Raw genomic sequence first — 21,436 nt, forward strand, 5'->3', positions numbered from 1 at the left:
CCATTCCCATGTAGAGCACGTTACAGTAATTCAGCCAGGATGTAACTAAGATGTTGAGCTCTCTCTCTTTTTTTGAGGGTGGGAGGGAACAGACCATAGGACCTACATGTATCTTTTTAAATTGACTGAATACAATACATTTGGAACCAAACTATGCATTCTATTTAGTTATATAAAAAACAGCCCTCAGTGCCCCTTTTCTGTCGATAGAGGGAAAAGGTGGTCTGTTTCATCAATTCAATTCCTGTATTACAATCAACAGATCAGGCAAAAACCAGTAACAGAACTATGCAACAGTGAGAATTATTAGATACAAGATAAATAATCATACATAATGATTAACTCTTAAAAACTAATTTCATTATAAAATATGGATAATCATTACACACACACACATACGTGCACACACATCTGTTTCACCTGTAACAAAGTGGAGTGAAATTAGCACAATTGCACTTTCCACTGTAGAATTGATACAGAAGTAGTCTTACAGTACCGTCATTATTGAGAATTGTCACCTACTTGATAACACAGTAAGTATTCTCAAATTTCAGTCACTTGTTACAGATACCTGGGACAAAAAAAAAAGTTCCTTTCAAAACCAGCTGAAACCATGGCTTGGGGATATTTAAATATATGCCTATACACTTCCCTTATTTATATACTTTTGCTTTCTGAACGTAATGTATTGTCTTAGCCAGTGTAAAGTGTTGAAGCATTTTGTTATTTCAGTAGAATCTATGGAAACAGATCTAAAGAGCCTCGTGGCGCAGTGGTTAAAACGCTGTACGGCAGCTAAAACTGTGCTCACGACCTGGGGTTCAAATCCCAGGTAGCCGGCTCAAGGTTGACTCAGCCTTCCATCCTTCCGAGGTCGATAAAATGAGTACCCAGCTTGCTTGGGGGGGGGGCAATGCGTAGCCTGTATAATTAAATTGTAAACCGCCCGGAGAGTGCTTGTAGCGCTATGGGGCGGTATATAAGTCCAATAAATAAATAAATAAATAAATAAATAATAAAGGCCCATGAAGAGTTTACTTTCTAAAAAAATTAAAAGAGCATGAGACAGAATATACCCTGAAAAAAAATCTATTAAGCTTGGCTGTTTGGTGCCTATTTTTTGTCTGTCATTTAAGAGCATTGAGTGTGAAGTATGCTGTGATCATGATATGTCAGGAAAATTAAATGCAATACTGCTTTAAACCACACAAGTTGGCTTGCATTTGGAGACATCTTACTTGTCCAAGGTAGAGAAAAAGTGATCACTTTGTTCTCTAAACCTTAATACTCTGCCCTAACTGTTTTTACTTTTGTAACTATAATGGACTCGTGTTTGGGAATCCAGCATCGCAAACTGGCAAGAGAGGAAGTTTGACTCTCCCTTTATGTCATTTGCTTATTGCTCTTTATTCCAGATGTGGCGTTGCAGCCCTATCTCAAAGTCTGGTAAATGACAAATAGTGTTCTCTCCCAGAAGAACACGGCAAGCTTTGGAAGTAGCAAGCTGAAGGTTGACGTTTTTGAATTGTTATGTGAACTTCTTTTTGCTGTTTTGTTCCTGTATAGAGTTGTCTTGGTTGTTATAGTCAATGTAGTTGTCACTTTTGAAAAACGTTGGGATAAGTTTGAACAGATGATGAAAGAAAATTTGACTTTTGAAACAACAGAATGATTTTTCCCCCTAAAAGACTTTTGTGGTGTCTAATAGACAGACCAGGTTTATTGTGATGTAGTTTTGATGGAACAGAGCTTGGTTTAGTGAATGCTTGGATTGATGACATTTTTGGTCCAGTAGTTTATCAACATGAGGCAGAGCATTCTTCTCCCCCCCCACTTCCAGATGTACATCATTTGTATTTTCATTTGCCCAATGTGACAATGAATGGACTTTGTACAATGTATGTACTTCATCCTTCTTTTCACACTGATAATAAGGCATCATTAAGTATCTCTGGTGAGTAAGCCAAAACCTCACCCTCAAAAATGCAAGCCCTTTTTGCCACAATATTATTTTCAACCCATATGCAGGATTTTAACTGAAAAGCAGACAGGTGCACCAGATCTCAAGGGATATTTTGAGAATATTTAGGCTGTAGTTACACTGGCAATTTGAACTGATTTCTTTTCAAACTTAAAAAATCAGTTTCAAGTCATGGTGTTTAAGCTGGTGGCACATTCACATACGCTGAATGGAAATCAATTTATTTCTAGTGATTTAAACTGGTTTGGGCATGTGATTCTAAAGCAGACTCAATTCCTTCCTGTTTTAGAATCGCACTGTTCTTAAATATTTTGATTTCCCCCTCCCAAAGAAAAGTAAGTGATGCACCAATAAGTTGAGTGCCTATGAGGTGCTCCCTGGGGTCATCATAGTTGCCAGAAACCACGGGGGAAACACAGGAAAGGTGACTCCAGCTGATTAATGATGAAAAAAAGGAGACTGGGGAGGGGAGTAAGGCTTCCAGCTGTGTTGCGGGGCAATGCTCCTGGTGCACAGAGTGTCCTCTGTGTCCAGGCATGCCTGATCTGCACCCTCTCATCTTCTGCTGCTCCGCCGGCTTCTTCGTTGGCCCGAATGCAGAGAACAGGGTAGATGGTTGTAATGCTGAATGTATTGATGAAGTCATGCAGCGATAAACATTTTAAGAAATTTTTTTTTTTTAAACGGCAGTGCTCTTGCTACCCAGAATCTGCATAGGTATAAATTAAGATGACAGAAGTGTTCACATCCACAAAATTGTGTTGCATTGAATTGATTTTAGAAGCAAAGTATTTTAAAAAGCCCCTGTCAGCCAGTTTGGAAAAAAAACTCACTTTGCAGCCCATATAAATCCATTTCACCCTTATGTCGTGTGAATGATAAAATCTAAATTGATTTAAATCAGACTTAAATGCAGTTCTTATTGCCAGTGTGACTACAGCCTTCGTAAGGCTCGTATGTCCTTCCCAAACTATAGGGAACTGCTGGTCAGCTCAATGATTTAGGTCTCTGGCTGTGGAGCCAGAGGTTGTGAGCTGGATTCTCCACTGTGCTTTCTTGACAAGGGCTAAGCTTGATTATCCATAGGGTCCCTCCCAGCTCTGTAGTTTAAAGATTATTATTATAATATAACTATTGGTTAGCTTTAGACAAATTCCTTAAACCACTGGTGACCAGCTGTCTGGGCAAGGTAGCCACAAATGAGGTCCTGGATAGAAGAAGGTGCCCCTCTAGTGTGAACTATCTTGCTTAAGCATTCCTCAGGCACCATGCAATGATTTGGACTGGTTCATTCTGAATTGGAGAGCATCAGGGCTACCGTATCCTGGGGCTTTGCTTCGCTTTCAAATGCACCCTGCCTGTGCTCTTGAGACATTTATGCTGTAAACAATGGCAAAAAAAAAGTGAGTGCTCTTTTTGAAGGAGAAGGAAAAAAATGAAAATAAACTTAATTCTCCATTTTATCCTTTTTCTGAATACATTAATCCAGTTGATAGTCTCTGCCTTTCTGCTACTAGGAACTGGAATGAGGTGAAGAGGGAGAGGGAATGCTTGCTCGGTATAGATGTGCAACATGAACGTTAATCCAGAGATCAGAATCAACTCCATGTATTTAGAACTGAGATCATTACAAAGTAAGGGGATTTGTTACATAAATAGTGCATAAAAGCAAAGAGGTAATTGGTTACCATGATAACTATTAACTGTACGGAGCAAATACATTTTTCATTGGATACTTGCTGTTATCAAAATGGAAAAGAAGCAACCTTTTCAGCAACATCAGGGAATGTTGAGATTCCTGAGATTCCTGGGTGCTCCCAAAATATACTTTTATCAGGCAGTCAGGAAAGCTTCAGCTTCACAACATTTTAAAGGGGAGCCATCCAAGATCAAATGACATTGGCTTCTAGTTGCCGTCCCTTGTGTCTTCTCACGCCTGCTTCTGTCCCTTAAAAAAACAAAACATGAAAAACCTGTCAAGAATGAAAGTACAGAATAAAAGCTCGGCCCCTTTTGATTGGTAGTGCTGAGCGCTGTCCATATGAAAGCAGCCCAGATGCATACCTACTGACATCTGAACCCAGGGTAATACCTTTACTCCTCCTCTGTCCCTTTGCCCCATCCCTTTTGCATTTAGAAACACACGTAGACTATTTAGGATAATTTGGAGAGCTTTTCTTGCTGCTTTTGTGACCTTGTGTGTATAGACCACTTTGTTTGAAAATGCCCTTGGTCCTGTTCGGTGGACGTGTGCACAATGGAGAGAAAACGTTGGACTCTTTCACGTGATTTTACAAATGAAACAAACCACCAGTTTTGCTTGCTTACCTACCCAGTAAGAACATTTTAAGATGTTTCTAAATTTGGGGAGTGAATGAAATCACAGGGTCTACTGTTGAATCACTGGAATACTGTTAATTATGTATTCACAGAAACCCCCATGCACTCAAATCTGTTTGAAAGATAGACACAAGCCTGGGAAACAAAGTTACAGCATGTATCTATATTCTCTTACACTGCTAATGAATATTTTCCTTTCTTAGTGGTTTTGCTATATGAATTAATATTTGGGAACCCAAAGGAGAAATTAACTAGTTCTAGAATTAGTTCCATAGAGTGTAAGAACTAGTTCTGTAAGTATTCAGAGAAGGACTGAAGAGGAAGTGTGCAAAATCTTGGAGGACAGTGCATATTTAAAAAGAAAAAAGAAAAATGTTCCATACTCTGAATGGGAAGGTGTTCAGTGTTTTATACAAATTAGTTATAATGTTTTATACATTAATTTGTATAAAACATTGAACACCACGCTCTTTGTGGTGGCTAAAATGTAGACCACCTAGACATCACTTTTAAGTTTAACTGTATTATTTTCACCATAAGCCAGCCATTTTAGTTAGATATACAGGATTAAAACACAACAGAACACATGATATTTACAGTCAGATCAAAGCAAACTGGAATTCAGGTTACAACTAAGTGTTAATTCCTAATTTAGTTAATGCAGCAATCCGTTCGGTCATCTGTTGTCTTGTTGTGCGTGCTGCTACACAAAATACTGCGACCTTGGCTGAAATTTCACTTGAGGAGTCGGAGAGGAGAGAAGTATAACATTTGTCAAGTTTACCTGGGTGATGTTTTAAAATTGGGGAAGTGAACAAACTGCGGGAATCCTTATACTGTAAAAAGTGCAGTAAAACAGGACATGTTCAACAGTTTCTACCATGCCAAATTGGCAAGTGGAAAAATTTTGGTTGTAAAGGGGGTACATATATTCCGTCTAAAAAGACTGATGGTATTTTTAGACATGAATTGAAGTGGGCAGAGTAAAAGCTCTCTGATGTCTATTGAGTTCTGAATTATAAACATAATCTTACTGTACCTCCCAGCCACAAAGTACTGTAGAACCCATGTTCTGTCAGGTTGAGGGCCATATCCCAGATCCGCTTCCTAATAGTCTCTTTAGGTTTTAGAAATCCCAGATGTAGCAGAGCTGATGGGGATAGATAACCCATAGAGCAACATTTTTTTCACCCACTGTTCTCACCCAGCTTGAGGGATGGTTATCTGTTTAACTCAAGGGTGTTAATCCACGAGGAAAGGCTTTTCCTGTGCCCCAGTATTCAAAATACCAACATGGAGGGTTGCAATTTAAGAAACCGAAGTTCAAAGAGGAGCACAGGGAGAGAAGACATTGAAAAGCAGCTTGTGATCTGTCATGGGAGTAAGCTGAATGGAATAAAAACAAGGCAGTCCTCCATGCCAGACATACACAAGCTCTGGAGCTCACGCTGTCATGAAGTAGCTCATTGTGTCCCAGCCGGTACAATTTCTGCAGCCATGATAGGATCTGTGTCCCAGTAGCAGCAGTGAGGCCAGTGGGTTTTTGCTAGTGAGGTGACTCAGACTTCTGATGATGTGAACTGGCTACAGTCCAAGAACAGACTGCCTCCAGAGGCCAAGTACTGGGTAGGGCTGAACATGTTTTTACTGAATGAGGAGTGGTGGCTTCTTAGCAGAACATTGTGTTTTCCATACTTCATGCTGATCAGAGAGGAAAAAGACCAAGGCAGTGGAGCCGGAGGGAGGCAAGAACTGAGAAGAGAAATATGTGGATCTCCAAACCAAAAGAATTCCTGTGGCAGGGGAAGACTGGCAGCAGCTGTAGTGGAACCATCCACAGTAGCCATTTAATTATATGTATGGGCAGAAGGATAAAGCGCTCCCTTTAAGAGCTGCATTGAATTTCTTCTTTCACAGTTTGGGTGGATTTAAAACTGTGCTCTTCAGGGAGGCCTTTAAAACTGTGCTCTTCAAGGAGGATTTCGTCCCCCTACGATAGACCCGTCATGTTTGAACTTTATTTGTCGAGATTGGGTGGGGTTTTGTTAGTTTATTTGTTAATTTGCATATGGTGGATGAGTGGTGTTTTTTAATTGTTGTAAACCACCCAGAGTAGTGGCTCACCACTAGATGGGCGGTGTATACGTTCAGTCAATCAATCAGTCAGTCAGTCAGTAAATCAGTCAAATTTTTTTGAAAAAGCCAGAGTTCGCTACTTATTCTTCTCTTACATGACGTGTTTTCAGGTTGGATCTTAGTGCCATTTGTTTGGGGTGGATTTTGTGTCAAAGTCACATTGTATCTTACCAGTTTAGTCCTTTCAGAAAATGCACATGGTTTTTTTTAAAGTTTTCTCCATAATGAGCACTTATATATTCAATATCTATATATGGGTGTGTTGTTCTGCCAGCCCAGTAGCTTTAGTTTATCTCTCCTTACAATGTACACTGGATGCACATCTTTGTATAGATTGTACTTTAAGAGGTCCAGGGTTTTCTGCAAGGGAGATGCAAACACATTGGGAGGGAGGGAGTGTTTTGTTACAGCAACCTCTTAGGAAGTAACAAGTAGGAAATATGAGAATAAACTTTTATCAAAAACTTGGGAGGGGGAAATGGCAAAATCACTCTTGTTTTTTGGCTGTGTATACTAAGTAGTTACATTTATATTTATAATATAAATTATAGATTATAAATTATATTTATAATCTAAATATATTTATATTTAGAGCAGTTGGAGAAACTCACAGGAAGCAACCCGTTCTCTTTTCCTTATTTGTGTCATGTTCCCCCTTTCAATAAACATCTGCTTTAATTTGGCAACAGACCAACAGTGGGTTTGTGTTGGACGAGAAGAGAAGGAGAAGGCAGCCTCTTGTCTGAAATATCCGGTGAACCTTCATAGCTGAGTAACATTATGAAACTAGTTTTCCCATAGTTTCGTGCTGTAGGACCCCATTATCTGCAAGATCAGTATCTACTGATTCACTTATCCATGATGTAAAAACATTTTAAAATTAAGAGAAAAATCCTAGAAATACATACAGAAATGGTGTTAACAAAACTAGCCACTAGAAGGAGCCAGAGACCATGCTATGTATAGCAGGAGTCCCCAGCCCCTGGGCTGTGGACCAGTCCCGGTCTGTGGCCTTGGAAGGACTGGGCTGCTGAGACAGATTTTTGAGGGCCGAAGGAATGTGTGCATGTGCACGTGCACTCCTACACGCACACACTTTTTACTGTAATTGCATTTTCAGAATCCATGGCATGGGGGCTTGGAACCAACCTCGTGCAGATATGGAGGTCCTACTGTACTGTCATCTCTGCTTTGGCATTTCGGAAGATAAACAAGTCAAAGGCTAGCACATATGTTGTAGCATGAGGTTTTATTGGTTGTATCCAACTTCATCAGATGTATGCAGTATTATCTAAATATTTAGGTATCTCTGCAGTACTCATAGATTGGGGTGGGCTTACAGACAGAAAGGTCTTAGGGAATCAAATGCAGAAAGTCCTGACAATGACAATTATTCCATCACTGCAGTATTTGCACGTCTTGTTGGAACTGCTAATATTCAGCTGAGGAATAAGTGCAGATTGTTAAAAATGGAGAAGGTGTTTTGGCACTTCATGAAGAGATGTCTGCCACCTGTCCCAGAATGATAATTACAGAGAAGAGCCACGGATATGGAGGGTCGGTTATAATTGTTTGAATATATAAACACATTAATTTTCTCTTCACTTTCCTTGCAGGTAGTGTTGGTGCTTCCTTTCAGTGCCAGTTGATCCATCAAGACCACATCTGTACTGATGACAGTGACAAGGTAACTGAAATTAATACTTGAAGGCAATACTTTTATTTGTCAGTCTTTTTGCCCTGAAAATACCTGTTTAACTTAATTTTTGTAGCAAACCCAGATATTTATTTCACAATGATGTCACTGTTCAAAGCTTGTTTCTGTTCTTGTTCTTGTTGTTTTTAAAGTGGCGGATTTGATTTCCTACATTGGCGCAGGCGGACCCAGGCCCATCACTTGCGTACAAAGGTTTTATTTTCTTCCTTCCCCCAGTGTGCAGTGGTGCACTTTGGTTACATTTGATTTACAAAAAAAGAAAATCCCTCAGTTTCTCTCATAGCTCTTCCTTGTGGTTCAGTTTTGGATCTAAATGTTCATGTATGTTCATATAACAAGACTTTATCATCAGTGAATGCGTTTAGAACTTCAGCATCTTGGTCACATTTATGCCAGGATAAGGGGGAAATATCTAATTTATATGCATGCAAATTATTTTCCCAGGTTTTGTATATATTAAGGTGTTTCAGTGTTTTCAGTAGAATATGTTTTCGTTGGTAATTCACTGCAAGCTATGCATATACTGACATTTATTGGGGTAGTTGGAAAAAGTGCAGGATGTGGTATTGAGGCCATAATTTTGATTCATGAGGACTGTTATTTTCTTTTTCTTTTCTTTTAAATAGACATTTCCAGCTCTCATGACTGAGAAAAATATATCTGGAAGTATGCATTTGATGCTTGCTGAGACCTGAGAAGCTGATATTATTACTGAATAATGTTTCCAGAATTTGGAAATGTGCCTTTGGTGCCTGACACAATTCTTTGCCTCTTCCCATGCTAGCATAATTGGATTTAGCGATGGGAAACCGTGCTAGAAAGCCACTGCAGTTTGGTGGGTAGAGCATTGGGCTAGGATTTCGGAGAGAGACCTGGGTTCAGATCCCTGTTGGACATGGAAACTCTCTGAATGGAGGAAATGGTAAACCACTCCTTGAACATCTCACATAACCTTGGAAACACGGTTAGGATTGCCATAAGTCAGAAATGACTCAATGACACATAACATAGCAGTAACAACTCATAGCCTATCTACCTCCCATTATCTTTCACTGGCACTGCCAGTGAATTTTCTTCCCCTTAGCTTACTGCTGTCCCACTTAAACATATAAATCACACACGTGAGTGGTTACAGTGCAGACATGTGCATAAAATTCCCTTCCCACATGGTATGTGTGGGTTTTAACTATGCCAGAGCAACACCTTTGATGAAGTAAATGTGCACCCAGACTATCTGGGAAGTGGTTAGCTTAAAGTGATGTGGAATGTCTTTTTCATACACAGATCACAAGCTGCCACCCACATAGCATATATATTAAATATATCCCCAAATACATATGCTAGTCAGATGGTAGAAATAATGTCCACGACTTCCTGATTCTTCACATGAATGAAGAAGAAAAATCTTCATAAACTGCTTAGTAGGTCCATTGCAGAAGAAAATACGAAGCCTCTCTGTCTCTTATTATAGTTGGGAAAGAGAAGGAAGGATTATGTGTGCATGGTTTTTGATTCCTCCCCATCACCTTAGGGCCTGGGACAAGATACATCTTGCTCCTATTCTTACTGTTGGCTTTAGTGACTTGCTTTCAGTCCTCTTTTTTGGATTATTATTAGTGTGGCATGTACTGAAAGGTGAGGAGCTTCTTGCTTCTGAGCTTCTGCTTGGCTATTCTCACAAGCTCAAGTGGCTAAGCAAAGTAGAAGTATTTTATCTTGCATGTCATCTGAACCAGAGAGCCTGGTTTGTTGTGTCTTTTACAAAGCCAAGATATATAAAAAAGAGAAGAATTGTTGGTCTGTACTCTTGGCTAGAAGAAGAAGAAGCCAGAATCTCCAGATACTGGTTTGTTGAGTTACCGTATTTTTCACACCATAAGACGCACTTTTTCCCCACAAAACGGGGGTGGAAAGTCTGTGCGTTTTATGGAGCGAAGAAAACAGATTATATTTTCCTGTTTTCTTCTCCTAAAAATGGTGCATCTTATGGAAAGGTGCGTCTTATGGAGCGAAAAATACAGGTACTCTCATCTGCAGGAGGAACCAACTGAGAGTGAATGGTTTGTGTGAGCATCACCATGCAGGTCATTCATAGTGAGCCAGGATTCCATAGATTTCTACTTTAACTCTGGCGCAAAGATGATGCTGATTGACACACACACTACACGGAGCCCAATGAGTGGACCGGGCTGGTTGGGGGGGGCAGGGAATGGACCGCTGTGGCTTGCCACACTTCGTATTCATATCCCTTGTATATGAATACAAATTGCCCATGTCTACTCTCAGCTCATTTATTTTTTATTAACTTTGTTGTACATTAAGGCATTAGTTACTCTCTGTTTGTTGGTAACAAACTTCTTCTTTAAGAATATAAATGAGGAGTAGATGAAGTGTGTCCTCATATATCTCATGTTCTGTCACTTGTCTTTGGTGTATGTGTCACTTCCTAAAATTAGTTCCTTGGTAAAGAAGTGGTTATCAAAACTCTCAATGAGAATTTATGATATTTTAGAATCTTGCCATTTTGCTCATTAGGAGCCTTGCTAATCTGATTCAGAGGTTGGTTATTATAATGCTGCTTACAGAGAAACTGGAGTTGATTCATTGAAGAAGATAATGGGTAACCTATGGTTTTTAGAGAAGAGGATCTATAATATTAGGTGCTTTTAAAAAAATTAATATATGTCAACATTTGTGTTAGCTGTGCAGCATTTCCTCTGGATGATACAGTACCATGGTTCAAACTCTAGAGAAACACGCTAGTTAAAAAAATATTGAAATTGTACGATTTATCCTGTGTGATCTGCAAACTACGCTTTCTTACTGTGGAGTGCATTATTGTATGGCATCTAGCAGTAACGTGCTTTTCCTATTTGCTGTAGCACTTGATTTAATTTTTGATTTCAAGGCTCCTGCTTCACCACTCTGCTTTCCATTTCTAAGACAGTTTTGAAAAATAACTGTCTGGTGCCTTCATTGGAACATCTGACATCAACCACTAATGGTCCCAGTCTGGCCTATGAGGGATGTGTTGTCCCATGTGGATTTACCCAATGCGCTTTCATTTGGATTGGGGCAGATGGGCAGGGACCATTGATTATCTTTTTCTTATTAAGGGATTGAGATTTGTAATTGGAAATGGCCTTTTGTGTTTACCCCAAAGAAAAAGAAACGAAGGAGGCTTTCTTTTTCATTTTCATGTTCTTTCTTCAATTTGCAAAAGACAGCTTCTTAAACATGAATGAATGTGTTGACAAATCATTTTTGTTTTCTTTGTTTTCTTTACTTTTTGTTTGTCTGTTTTCTCTTTTCAAATTTTTGATTACTGTTTTTTAAATTCAGTGGTGTGTGAGGTATATTTTTCTGTATTTATTTGTAGGAGTGGTGGTTCTGAGTTATCCTGGCTGAAAGCGCATATTGTGTTGCCTCTGGTGATGGGCAATGTGAGGTGGGCACTACCAGAGTCTTTCTAATGACGATTTTTCTTTCTCATGTACTATTACCTGTTTTAGGAGTAGATTGATTCTCTGTGGGTTTTTGTTGTTGTTGTTTTGGAATGGCTTTTAAGAGCTCCAAAGGCTTTTGGAGTGCTAGAATGCATGAATAGGAAACCCAAATTAAAATAACTCGAAAGAGGATTTTCCTTTTTGTGTTAAATAGAAGATCTGGTACATGAAAACATATGAAAATGAAAGACAAATGGAGGAGATACTCACAAAATAACCCAAAATGAAAAAAGAAACCCCAAACTTTTGCACATCCTGGCTTAAAATTAATTTAAAGTAAGCCCTTTAATAGCAACATAATAACAACTGCCTTTATTTCACTCTGGACAACAATGCATGTTTCAAACAAGCACTTGGACCATCCAGGTATATATAACTTCTTAGGTAAGTGTATAGGGTTTCCCTCCAATATTCAGAAGTAGAGTAGTGATTAAAAACTGAAATAACAAATTATAAATTTTTCTTAAGCCGCCTAGAGTGGTCGAAATGACTAGATAGGTGGGGTATAAATACAATAAATAAATAAAAATAAATAAATACTCTTAAAGCATCCATCTTCAATATGATATCCTCCAGATGTTTTCAACTACAATTTCCATCATCTCTCAACATTGCCATGTTTGGAGTTGATGAGAATATTTGCAAACATCTGGAAGGTGCTAAGTTAGGAAGCCTGCTTTAAATATGTCAAGTATTTGAAACATATGGATTTGATTCATTTGGATTAGATAGTAAAGAGGAGCTTGTGTGATACAGGAAATATTACAATTGCCCTTCACATAATCAGACAGAATTAATTTTTGCATTTTTCTGCTGTTGTATAATTTCATAGAACTATAGATTGCGATAAGGAAGACATAATTCCTTACCATACAAGCAAGACCACAGTTTTCATGACACAAATGCTGATGGTTTGGAGTACAGTAGTTTGTTACAATGTGGAACCATTCAGATTTCACAGGGTGTGTGGAGGAGAATGCAAGAGTGTTAGTGATACAGAGCTTGGAAAATTAGTTTTTCCTCTTCTAACAGTAGTTTTAGGCATTTTGTATCTACACTTGACTTAAGTTGTCTGGGTTTACAGTGTAGAATAGAACTTAACTGTTATTGTCCAATAAAATAGCTTGATCTGTGTAAATGAAAATATTGTTGTATGTACTTTTTTCCCTATTAAATGTCTTCTCTATAAGAAAGAAGCAGATCTCATTGTTTTACAGAAGATAAATATTCTGCAAAAGTACTATTTAGTGGTCATCCCCGGGGAGAGATCAAATCTGAAATAATTAGATAATGCTAGTGAAACTGGTTTTCTAACATAAGGCTAAAATACAGTTAAAACACTGTGTGTGAATGGGCACATGCACATACGTCCCATATAAAATGGATACAGAGTCACTGATTGGTTGTTTTGACAATAAGATGTAATTTAAAAAACTGAGTGTGATCACATGGGAAAATAGATCTCATTTTGGACTGCTTGTGTCCAGTGTGATGTATTTCCTGGCAATTGCAGGACATACAGGGATTTATGCCCCAGTCTGACCCCAATCCATGCCCAAGCTGGACATTTTTGGCCCTGTTGTAGGATTACTACTTTTTGCAGCTGAGCTGGAACAATTCCCTGATAGACAGAAGGGTTCTTTTAAGGTAAATCGCTCCCTGCAAAGCCTCCCTTTCTAGTGGGATCAGACGTCCACCTTTCTCCTCAAATTAAAATATAATGGTAAATAATGATACAGAGCAAGTCAGCAGCTGAAAAAAGATCCAAAGAACTGGTAGTCCCAAACCTGTGTACGTATTGTGTGATTGCCAAAGTCTTGCAGCCCTTCTTGAAAGCCAGTGAAGCAGGGGAATTCTACGTTCCTTATGGAAAGCAAATTCTTTCTCTCCCCCCCCCCCCCCAAAATAGCACTGGGGCAACTGATAGGACAGTCCTATTTCTACCTAAGATAGTTCTTGCTTCTGGGCAAGATGATGCCCAGCAGTTTTATATCACCTCAACCACTAGACATTTATCTCCCTGTAAAAAAAGAGAGGCCACTTCAGGAATGGTGGGTTCGCCTTTTGAATAGGTGGCAACTTCTCTGCAATGTGTAACACTCTCCAAATACTGCTTTTTCCAAACTAGAAATGGGCATTAGCTATTTTTGTCGTTATTTAAAGGATATTTGAATGATTTGTGCAGCCCTTGAAGGACTCAAGGGGCAGAAACTTGGCCACTGGACTTAATGTGAAATTGCTCACCAAGGGAGGGCCTGGTTGAACAAATAAAACTAGCATGGAGGGCCACTGTAATTAATATAGTCACAGGCTGTCAAGTTGATTCAGACTTATGGTGACTCCAGGACTTTTTTTTTTTTTTTTAGGGCATAAGGTATACAGAGGTGGTTTAAGACACTGGTTCTTAACCTTTGCTACTCAGATGTTTTTGGACTGCAGCTCCCACTCCCAGAAGCCTTCACCATCAGCTCTGCTGGCTGGGGTTTCTGGGAGTTGCAGTTCAAAAACACCTGAGTAACAAAGGTTAAGAACCACTGGTTTAAGAGACCTTTCTGGGGGTGCTCTGGGACCGTGTAGTTTATTCAAGATCACACAGACTGGTTCCTCTCCCAGAAGCCATAGCATGGAAATGAACTCCTAACCCCCAGCCTTTGCGGCCAGATGCTTCAACTCATAAACTATACACAGACTATAGAGGAGGAAAAAAAATCATGTCTCATCCTCAAGCAACAGGTCCCAAACTAAAATTCAGCAAGACCTGTGGTACTGAGTTCTTTCAGCAAGATGACCAGAAACAGATGTCAGCACTCCCTGAGGGACATTTGCTGCTTGAGTACCTAACTTAGTACATGCCCCAGAAAAATCTTTGTATGAGGTAATAAAATGTGGGCCTCCAGATGTTGCTGAACTGCAACTCCCAGCAGTCCTAGCCCACACAGCCAATAGTGAGGAGTGTTGGGATTTGCAGTTCAGCAACATCTGGAGGGCCACACTTTGCCCAGGTCTGCCTCAGGGTATAGTCAGTAGGAGGGGGGGGGGAGTGGCAACAGTATTTATTGTTGGTTTCTGTTTCTTGCTATCTGAATGTTTTTATGATTCACATTTCATAGACAGCAAGTGAAGAGTTTTTTTTATCAAGTTGTTATTTCGTAAGGGCTTTTCAAAATTAAGCCTTTTGTGCTGTGTGCTGGTTTTTATTACACTAGTTGAGTGGGGGGGGGAGCAAGATAGCTGTTCTTTATAATTGTGGAGTACTGGAAATGTAAAAACAAGGGGGAGCTTCATATCCCCCCATGTGGCTATCACAAGCTCCAATCAGTAGGTGCCTCTTACGCTGTTGGTACCAAAAATATTTTTATCTCATAATTTTTATTGGTGGTGCAAGAATTGGGAATAGTCATGGGGTTAGCAAACTGCAGTTCCCCCACAATAAGCATAAATCGCTGGGGAGAAGTTACAGTGTGTGTTTGTATTATTGTTAGTAGTAGTAGTTTTATTTATATGCTGCATTTCTCCCAACAAGGGACCCAAAGCGGTTACCTTCTCTCTCTCTCTCTCATAGACCTTCCATTGTGTTAAGTATTTCTGCATGGACTGCTTTTTTAGAAGTTGTGAGGAGAAACAATGCAGAAAAGCATCATATTGTTGTTCTCTTACCATATTGTCCTTTCATTTTTCATACCAGTGTCATAATTCAGCGACATCTGCTTTAATCAGATCGGCTTCTGGTTTTTCCCAGTACAGTACATGTTATCCAGTATAACTTCTTTCCACCTGAACTAATATAGCTACTTGTGGTTCCCATGGTGACTGGTGGCAGCATTAGATAATGCCCTGTTCTGTTAGTGCTGCCAGCAAAAGCCAGGCTGCTACCCTGGTATTTTTGGCTTGCTCCCTGCTCTAGTGCTGGTTGCTGTTAATGAGGTATGCTTTGTGTTGCATGGTTAAGCAGTTACATAAAATGTCCAGTATTTTTTTCCAGACTTTCAGTAAGTACAAATGTAGTCTTGGATTATTTGTGCATGAAATTCCAGCTATCTTTTATGGCAATGCACTATGATAGCAGAGCGCACCGAATGAATGTGCTTCTGTGTGTGTGTGTGTGTGTGTGTGTGTGTGTGTGTGACAGACTTTCCCAACCTCTTACCCTTCAATTGTGTGGAACTACAATTCCCACCATTACAAGCTGGCACAGTCTTTGGCTTACTGGGTAAGAAGGGAGCTGTAGTCTTGCATATCTGCAGGGTTTTTGGTTAGGAAGGGCTGACGCAAGATATGTGGGCATTACATTGTTTTTGTGTAAGATCCAGCAGTTCTATGAATGCAGCTGATCTTGACAATCTTTGAATGCTTAGTCTAGCCTACACCAGCCCATAGAATCTCATTCTATTACAATCAGGAGAGAAAAACAACCACTTGAAGGGAAGTCTCAACCATGTACATCAGATTAGGCAATTTATTTTTCTCCATCCATTCCCTTGCATTTCCTCATAGTTTCACCACCACCTTTTAGTGCTTTTTGTGCACTGGGTGAGTTTGTTATTGCTACCATTCCTGGAGGGGATCCTCCATTAACCAACCATTTGGGTATAATCTTTTCACAATGAAAACTGCTGATGAACCTTGAGACGAGCTTCAAACATGTGGTCTGCAGAGATTTCTTTTTTTAAAGAAAACAGTACTTAGAAAAAAAAACTGGCATGTAGTTCTCCAGTGACATTTACTGAGCATGCAAATATTTGGTTCTGGCTCAGTGGATGAAAGCATCAGGGGAAAGCAAGTAGAAACAAGCATCTCTCTCTGTATGTCTTGGGCTTGGCCCACAAGCTTTCAGATCAAGCTAATTTTGATGGTATACATGGACAGCAGTACCTGTATCAGAAAGAATATTTGTTCTAAAGGTGACACCCATCAACCACAGTGACAGATAATCTCTTATCACAGTACACCCACAGCAAGATACACTAATCACCCATCTACAGAAAAAGACAAAAGCCTATCTCACTGCCACAAATACTGCACTCCCAAGCCAACTACACCAGAGCACAGAGTGCTGTCCTCTGAAGATGCCGGCCACAGAGACTGGCGAAATGTTAGGAAGAACAACCTTCAGAACACGGCTAAAGAGCCTGAAAAACCCACAACAACCAATTTATACAATTGTTCCTGAGTGATTTTCCTGGTTAGGAGGAATTTGCATTGCTTCTTGCCATTTTGGAGAGCTCGAGACAGCAACACTGTTTGGATGACAGATATAGTGCAAATGGTGGAAAATTCTAAGGATGATTGAACACACGGTTAAGGCTGGCAAGTAGCAACAATGGCTTTCTTTGCTGTCTCCATTGGATCTTAAAGCTGTCAGCCAGCATTAACATATAATTCTTTAATTCAGTTTTTGTTCATATCTGTTAGTGCGGTGCTTGATAACATGGAGCCCAGTTGTGATAAAATGGCAACATTATTCATCTTCACAATCATATTGATACCATTATTGCAGATCTGGTTGAGGCCCAGTGTGTGCTAAATGGAGAGATTGGTTTCTGCTTTGGGCTGGCTGTGTAGTTGACGGAGCAAACCACATGTCCTCGAGTTTTGCCCATCCTGCCTAAATTGCTTTTTTTCCCCAAGTAATAAGATTTTCGATAGAAAGATCACTAGGGAAGGCATGCCTTTCCATATGTTAATATCAGTGATTGTTCTGGCTGTGTTCAGGGCCTAGTTCCCTGCAAGTCGATAATGTTTTCTAGGTATTTGGGGGTTATCTTTTGATTTGTGAAGTGTCCTATGTCACTTAAATCATCTCTCCTGCCCCAAGTATTTTAATGGCTGTAACAAGGAAAGACATCAACTAAAGGTGCTGTAAATAAAAATTTCTGACCTCACTATTTTGATTCTTGGATTGGTGACAGTGTTGCAGCCAGGCATAAGACTAGTGTGAAATAGTGGCTTGTGTACTTCCAGTGATTAGCCTTATGAGCTGTAATATCTTCCATGCATAATTTTTTTAATGTGCCTCCCATTAATGGAAATCTGTTGTTGTTTCTAATTGTCTTTTTTTGTGGGTGTGAAAGGATGGAACATAGCTTTGGCAAACACAGCTCTAAAAAGCACAGTGTCATGCATGCATAATGTCAGGTGATAATTTGGGCCTATCAAATGGAAAAGCTGTTTTTTTAGCTGGTCTTCTCCAGGGCTGGATTTTGGTTATTGAAGGTAGCTGGAGGTTAGTCTCTTTTCTGTTCCACTCAGGCAATAGATTGTCCTATGTTAGCTGTATATTTATCAGTCACTCACTTAAACGGTCATTCAGGGTGCTTTAAGGCACTGTATGTCGGACCAGTTTAAATGGCTTAGTGGTTGATGTAAAAATAGCATCTCATTCTCCTCCAACAGTCAGTTTTCTAAGATGGAAAACGTCTGTGTTCCAACATATAAAGAATGGGTTTTTCTTTTTGGAAAACTTAGCATGTAATTCGGGTTTCATTACCACCCTGCTTAAGGTTTAACTATTTTAAATTGTAGTCAGATGGCAATTGTAGTGCAACCTGTAATCTTCATGATTTCCCCCCTCAAAGCTTGAATATTCTAGTTATTCCAAAGTGCAGTTTTAGAAACCTATTATGTGATTTGGAGTGGGAAATAAAACAGTGATTCTTCAAAAGGATTGCCTTGAAGTTCCTCATCCTGCTGAGCAATAACAATACCCAAGGAGGATATTAAGCCAACACAACAGCCTTTTCCTACCATCAGGGACTACAGTCATGTACCTGTGCACTGACAGCCTTATTTCCAAGCATTAATCAGTTGGTACTGCTTTTGTGAGGGAAAGGACAGAACTTTATCCATGCAGGGAGGTTGCCACAAATGCAGCTGGGGATAACTTGGACTAAATTGCCACGTGAATATTTGGTAAAATTGAGTCTGACCTTTTGTTCTTAAAAATATAGTCAGGCTGTAAGAAAAGAATGTCTTTAGAAAATTCAAATACAGTATATTACAGTACTTAGAAGCAAAAATTTCCCCACAATTAAGTGTGGCCTCCAACTCGGAAAATAGCTAATGGTCCCCTTCTCAGGAAGTGAGATAGTTTGTTGGTGATTTTTTGACCAAAAAAAGTGATTACTTTTTTCCTGATCTATATTAAACCGAAACCCTTTTATCTTAGCCTTCACTGTACATCCAGAGCCCTTTGTATTATTTAACAGAACAAAAATTGATATTGAGTAGGAAATTTGCTGACAGCTTGTGTGCTGCGGATGACTTTTTAAAACATGTTACTGTTCAAATAAACTAGTCAAAGAAAGCGGGGTCCAGCTTCTACTTTTTCCCTTCGCGTGGCGTGAGCAGGAAAGGAATATAGGCGCTGCTCAGTTCCAGCAGGGAAAACTTTCTCAGCCCCAAGAGCTTTTAATTCTACTGGTGTCCTCCTGCTTGCAGCCGGCGATTTTTGTGCATGTTGCGATATTTATTTATTTATTTGATTTATACTCCGCCTATCTGGACCACTCTAGGCGGCTGGGGGGGGCGGCGGAGGAAACCCACCTTGTTCCTCTGTTCTTACTCGTAAAACTGCAAATGGCTGATAGCCTCTGGATCTCACCTAGAAGTGAGGGGCGCTACGAAGCGTCTCCTCTTCTTTATGGTGCAGGAGAATAAGAAACGGAGGAAACCGCCATTGCAAATTGAAACTAAAAACTAAGCGGAGCTCCGCCCTCTTAAAGGAGACGGACGCTGAAGGAGGGGGGGGGCAGTCTCCGACCACGTGCGCAGGCGCCGCCAGGGATTTTCTTTTTTTAAAAAAAGCAAGTTCCTTGAGCGCGTGCGTGTTATGGCACATACGTCATCGCGTTGACGTAAAAGGGACCGACCCTTTTGGTGGTCTCGTAACTGCTAAAACAAAGGAAGAGTCCTCCGGATGCCCGGGTGGGGGGTGGGGCCGGGCGGGGGGTTTTAACAGTTGGAGGAGTTGGAGAGCGAGTGCCTGGAAGGGAGAAAAGGGGCGGAGCCACGGGGCTCGCGGGCGGTCTGGCTTGCTTGGTAACCGCGATTGGTACGCCAGGAAGTCAATTGGGGTGACGTCACTGTTTCCCTGCTGGCTGAATGGTAGGTGGAGGGGCTTCCTCAGGGAGGGAGGGGGCGGAGCCGGGGCATCATGGAGAGCGGCGGAGGTGGCGGCCGGGGGCTTGGCGGATGGTGGCGGCCGCTGCTGCCGCGCGAGGGAAGGGCTCGGAGGACGCTGGAGGCGGCGCGGTCGGGCGCCCACTGAGTGGGGTGGGGGGGCGAGCGGCGCGGTCGGGTCTTTTCTCCTCCTTGTGTGATGGGCGGATGGAGTCGCACTGATAATCCCGGAAGCCATTGCAAGGGGTGGCGGAGGTGGTGTCGAAAACCCGGGCCTGCTGGTAGAAGCGGTGGCCGCCGCCGCCGCCGCCCCCAGGCAGGAGGAGCTCCTCCTCAGCTCCCCTCAGGTACCTGTGCCTGTCTCGGGGGGGGGGGGGTTCACTTACTCCCGCCGCCCTTTCGTCCCCCCTCCACGGCCTCTTCCTCCTTTCCCCTCCCTCGGCTTTTTGCCCTCCGGGCTTGCCGAGGCTAGGTGGCCGCCTGAAAGAAAGAAAGAAAGAAAAGGACGGGGGGGGGGGAAGACCTCACACCCCCCAGGAGCGCTTTTCCCGCTCGATTTTGGGACACAGAAGGGCGGGGTGGGGGGGCTCCAATGGGGAGGCCGTTATCAGCGATTTCAAAACAGGAGAGACCCTAACAAAAGAAAGGGAAGGTGCAGCCTCCTCAGTTCCACGATGGGGAAGGAGGGCCAGGGTCTCTTAAAAGGAAGGACTCCAAACGGCCGTAGGGTGGGGTGAGGAGTGGGTGTGCATTGACATACACGCCCATGCATCCCCCCAGTATTTCTCCTCCTATTTCTGAGCACCCATAGGAATGTGTTGGAGCACCGTTCTTTTGTCTCCTACCCACCCCCAGCACCCTTTGATTACTGTACTGTGTATTGTTTTATGTCTTTGCAGATATGACATTGTAGAGCAAGGAAGCATCCCTATCAACTTGCCTTATTTTCATTTATTTTTATAAGCTGCCTAAATGTCTGCAGGGGGGGGCATGGAGTGGAAGAGGCAAGGGGGTTATGTGTAACAGTAAAAGTCGGAAGCTTTTTGACTTAGAAGTTAATCAGTCACCATCCTTCTTTTTTTCTTGAAATTTCCTTCGAGATGTCCAAATTTAATAACATAGCTTGTGGAGTTGCTAAAGAGATTTTTGTGTAAAAGAAGGAAGAAAGCAACAAAAATGAACACATACTAGCTACTTATGGTGAATTGGTATGATGTACCTTAAAACATCACACCTCAGTTGTAAGAACATATTTTGCACTGTTTCCAATAGGTACTTAAAAGGTGATTGCAAAACAGTTTTTCTAATATTCTCTATAGAATTTTATCCATGCTGCAGAAATATCATTTGTAGAAAGTTATGTCATATTTCAGTTAGGATTTAATACAGCACTTAAATCTATTAATTTGTTCTTGTACCTTTTAAGCAGCAGTTTTAGTCCAGGCGCAAAAAACATTTATGTGTTGTTCTTCTGAAATAGGTGGAGTGGACAGAGAAAAAACATTGGAAGGGAGAGGAAAAAGTATTCAGTGAAGAATGAAAAGAAAGGTTGGTGTGACAGGAGTGTTAAGGAAATGTATGACAGTGTCTACATGGATTATGGAAAGGCTATACAATTTCTTTAATTGCATACTTAAC

The 21,436-nt window shown here is 40.9% G+C and overlaps 1 protein-coding gene and 1 long non-coding RNA gene across 10 annotated transcripts in view; one reads left to right on the plus strand and one right to left on the minus strand.

Annotated features, from left to right (window-relative positions):
- The window catches only part of RNF38 (ring finger protein 38), a 112,674-nt gene that overhangs the window by 55,262 nt on the left and 35,976 nt on the right, over positions 1 to 21,436 (plus strand). For 3 of the 9 annotated variants that reach the window (XM_078384815.1, XM_078384814.1, XM_072991918.2), the window contains exon 2: positions 8,074 to 8,144. Coding sequence is in view for 7 of the 9 variants with exons in the window: in XM_078384814.1 (XP_078240940.1) it covers positions 8,074 to 8,144 (71 nt within the window). In the remaining 2 variants the exon portion in view is untranslated. The other 6 variants (XM_072991919.2, XM_020791314.3, XM_020791315.3 and 3 more) reach the window with 5 other exon arrangements.
- LOC144586503 (uncharacterized) lies at positions 1,406 to 19,353 on the minus strand. Its single transcript, XR_013541360.1, has 2 exons — positions 19,223 to 19,353; positions 1,406 to 3,929 (listed from the first exon to the last, which is right to left on the minus strand). It is a non-coding gene; the product is annotated as an uncharacterized LOC144586503 (long non-coding RNA).

This window comes from Pogona vitticeps, chromosome 2 (assembly GCF_051106095.1).
Source record: "Pogona vitticeps strain Pit_001003342236 chromosome 2, PviZW2.1, whole genome shotgun sequence".
In the NCBI taxonomy this organism is placed as follows: Eukaryota; Metazoa; Chordata; class Lepidosauria; order Squamata; family Agamidae; genus Pogona; species Pogona vitticeps.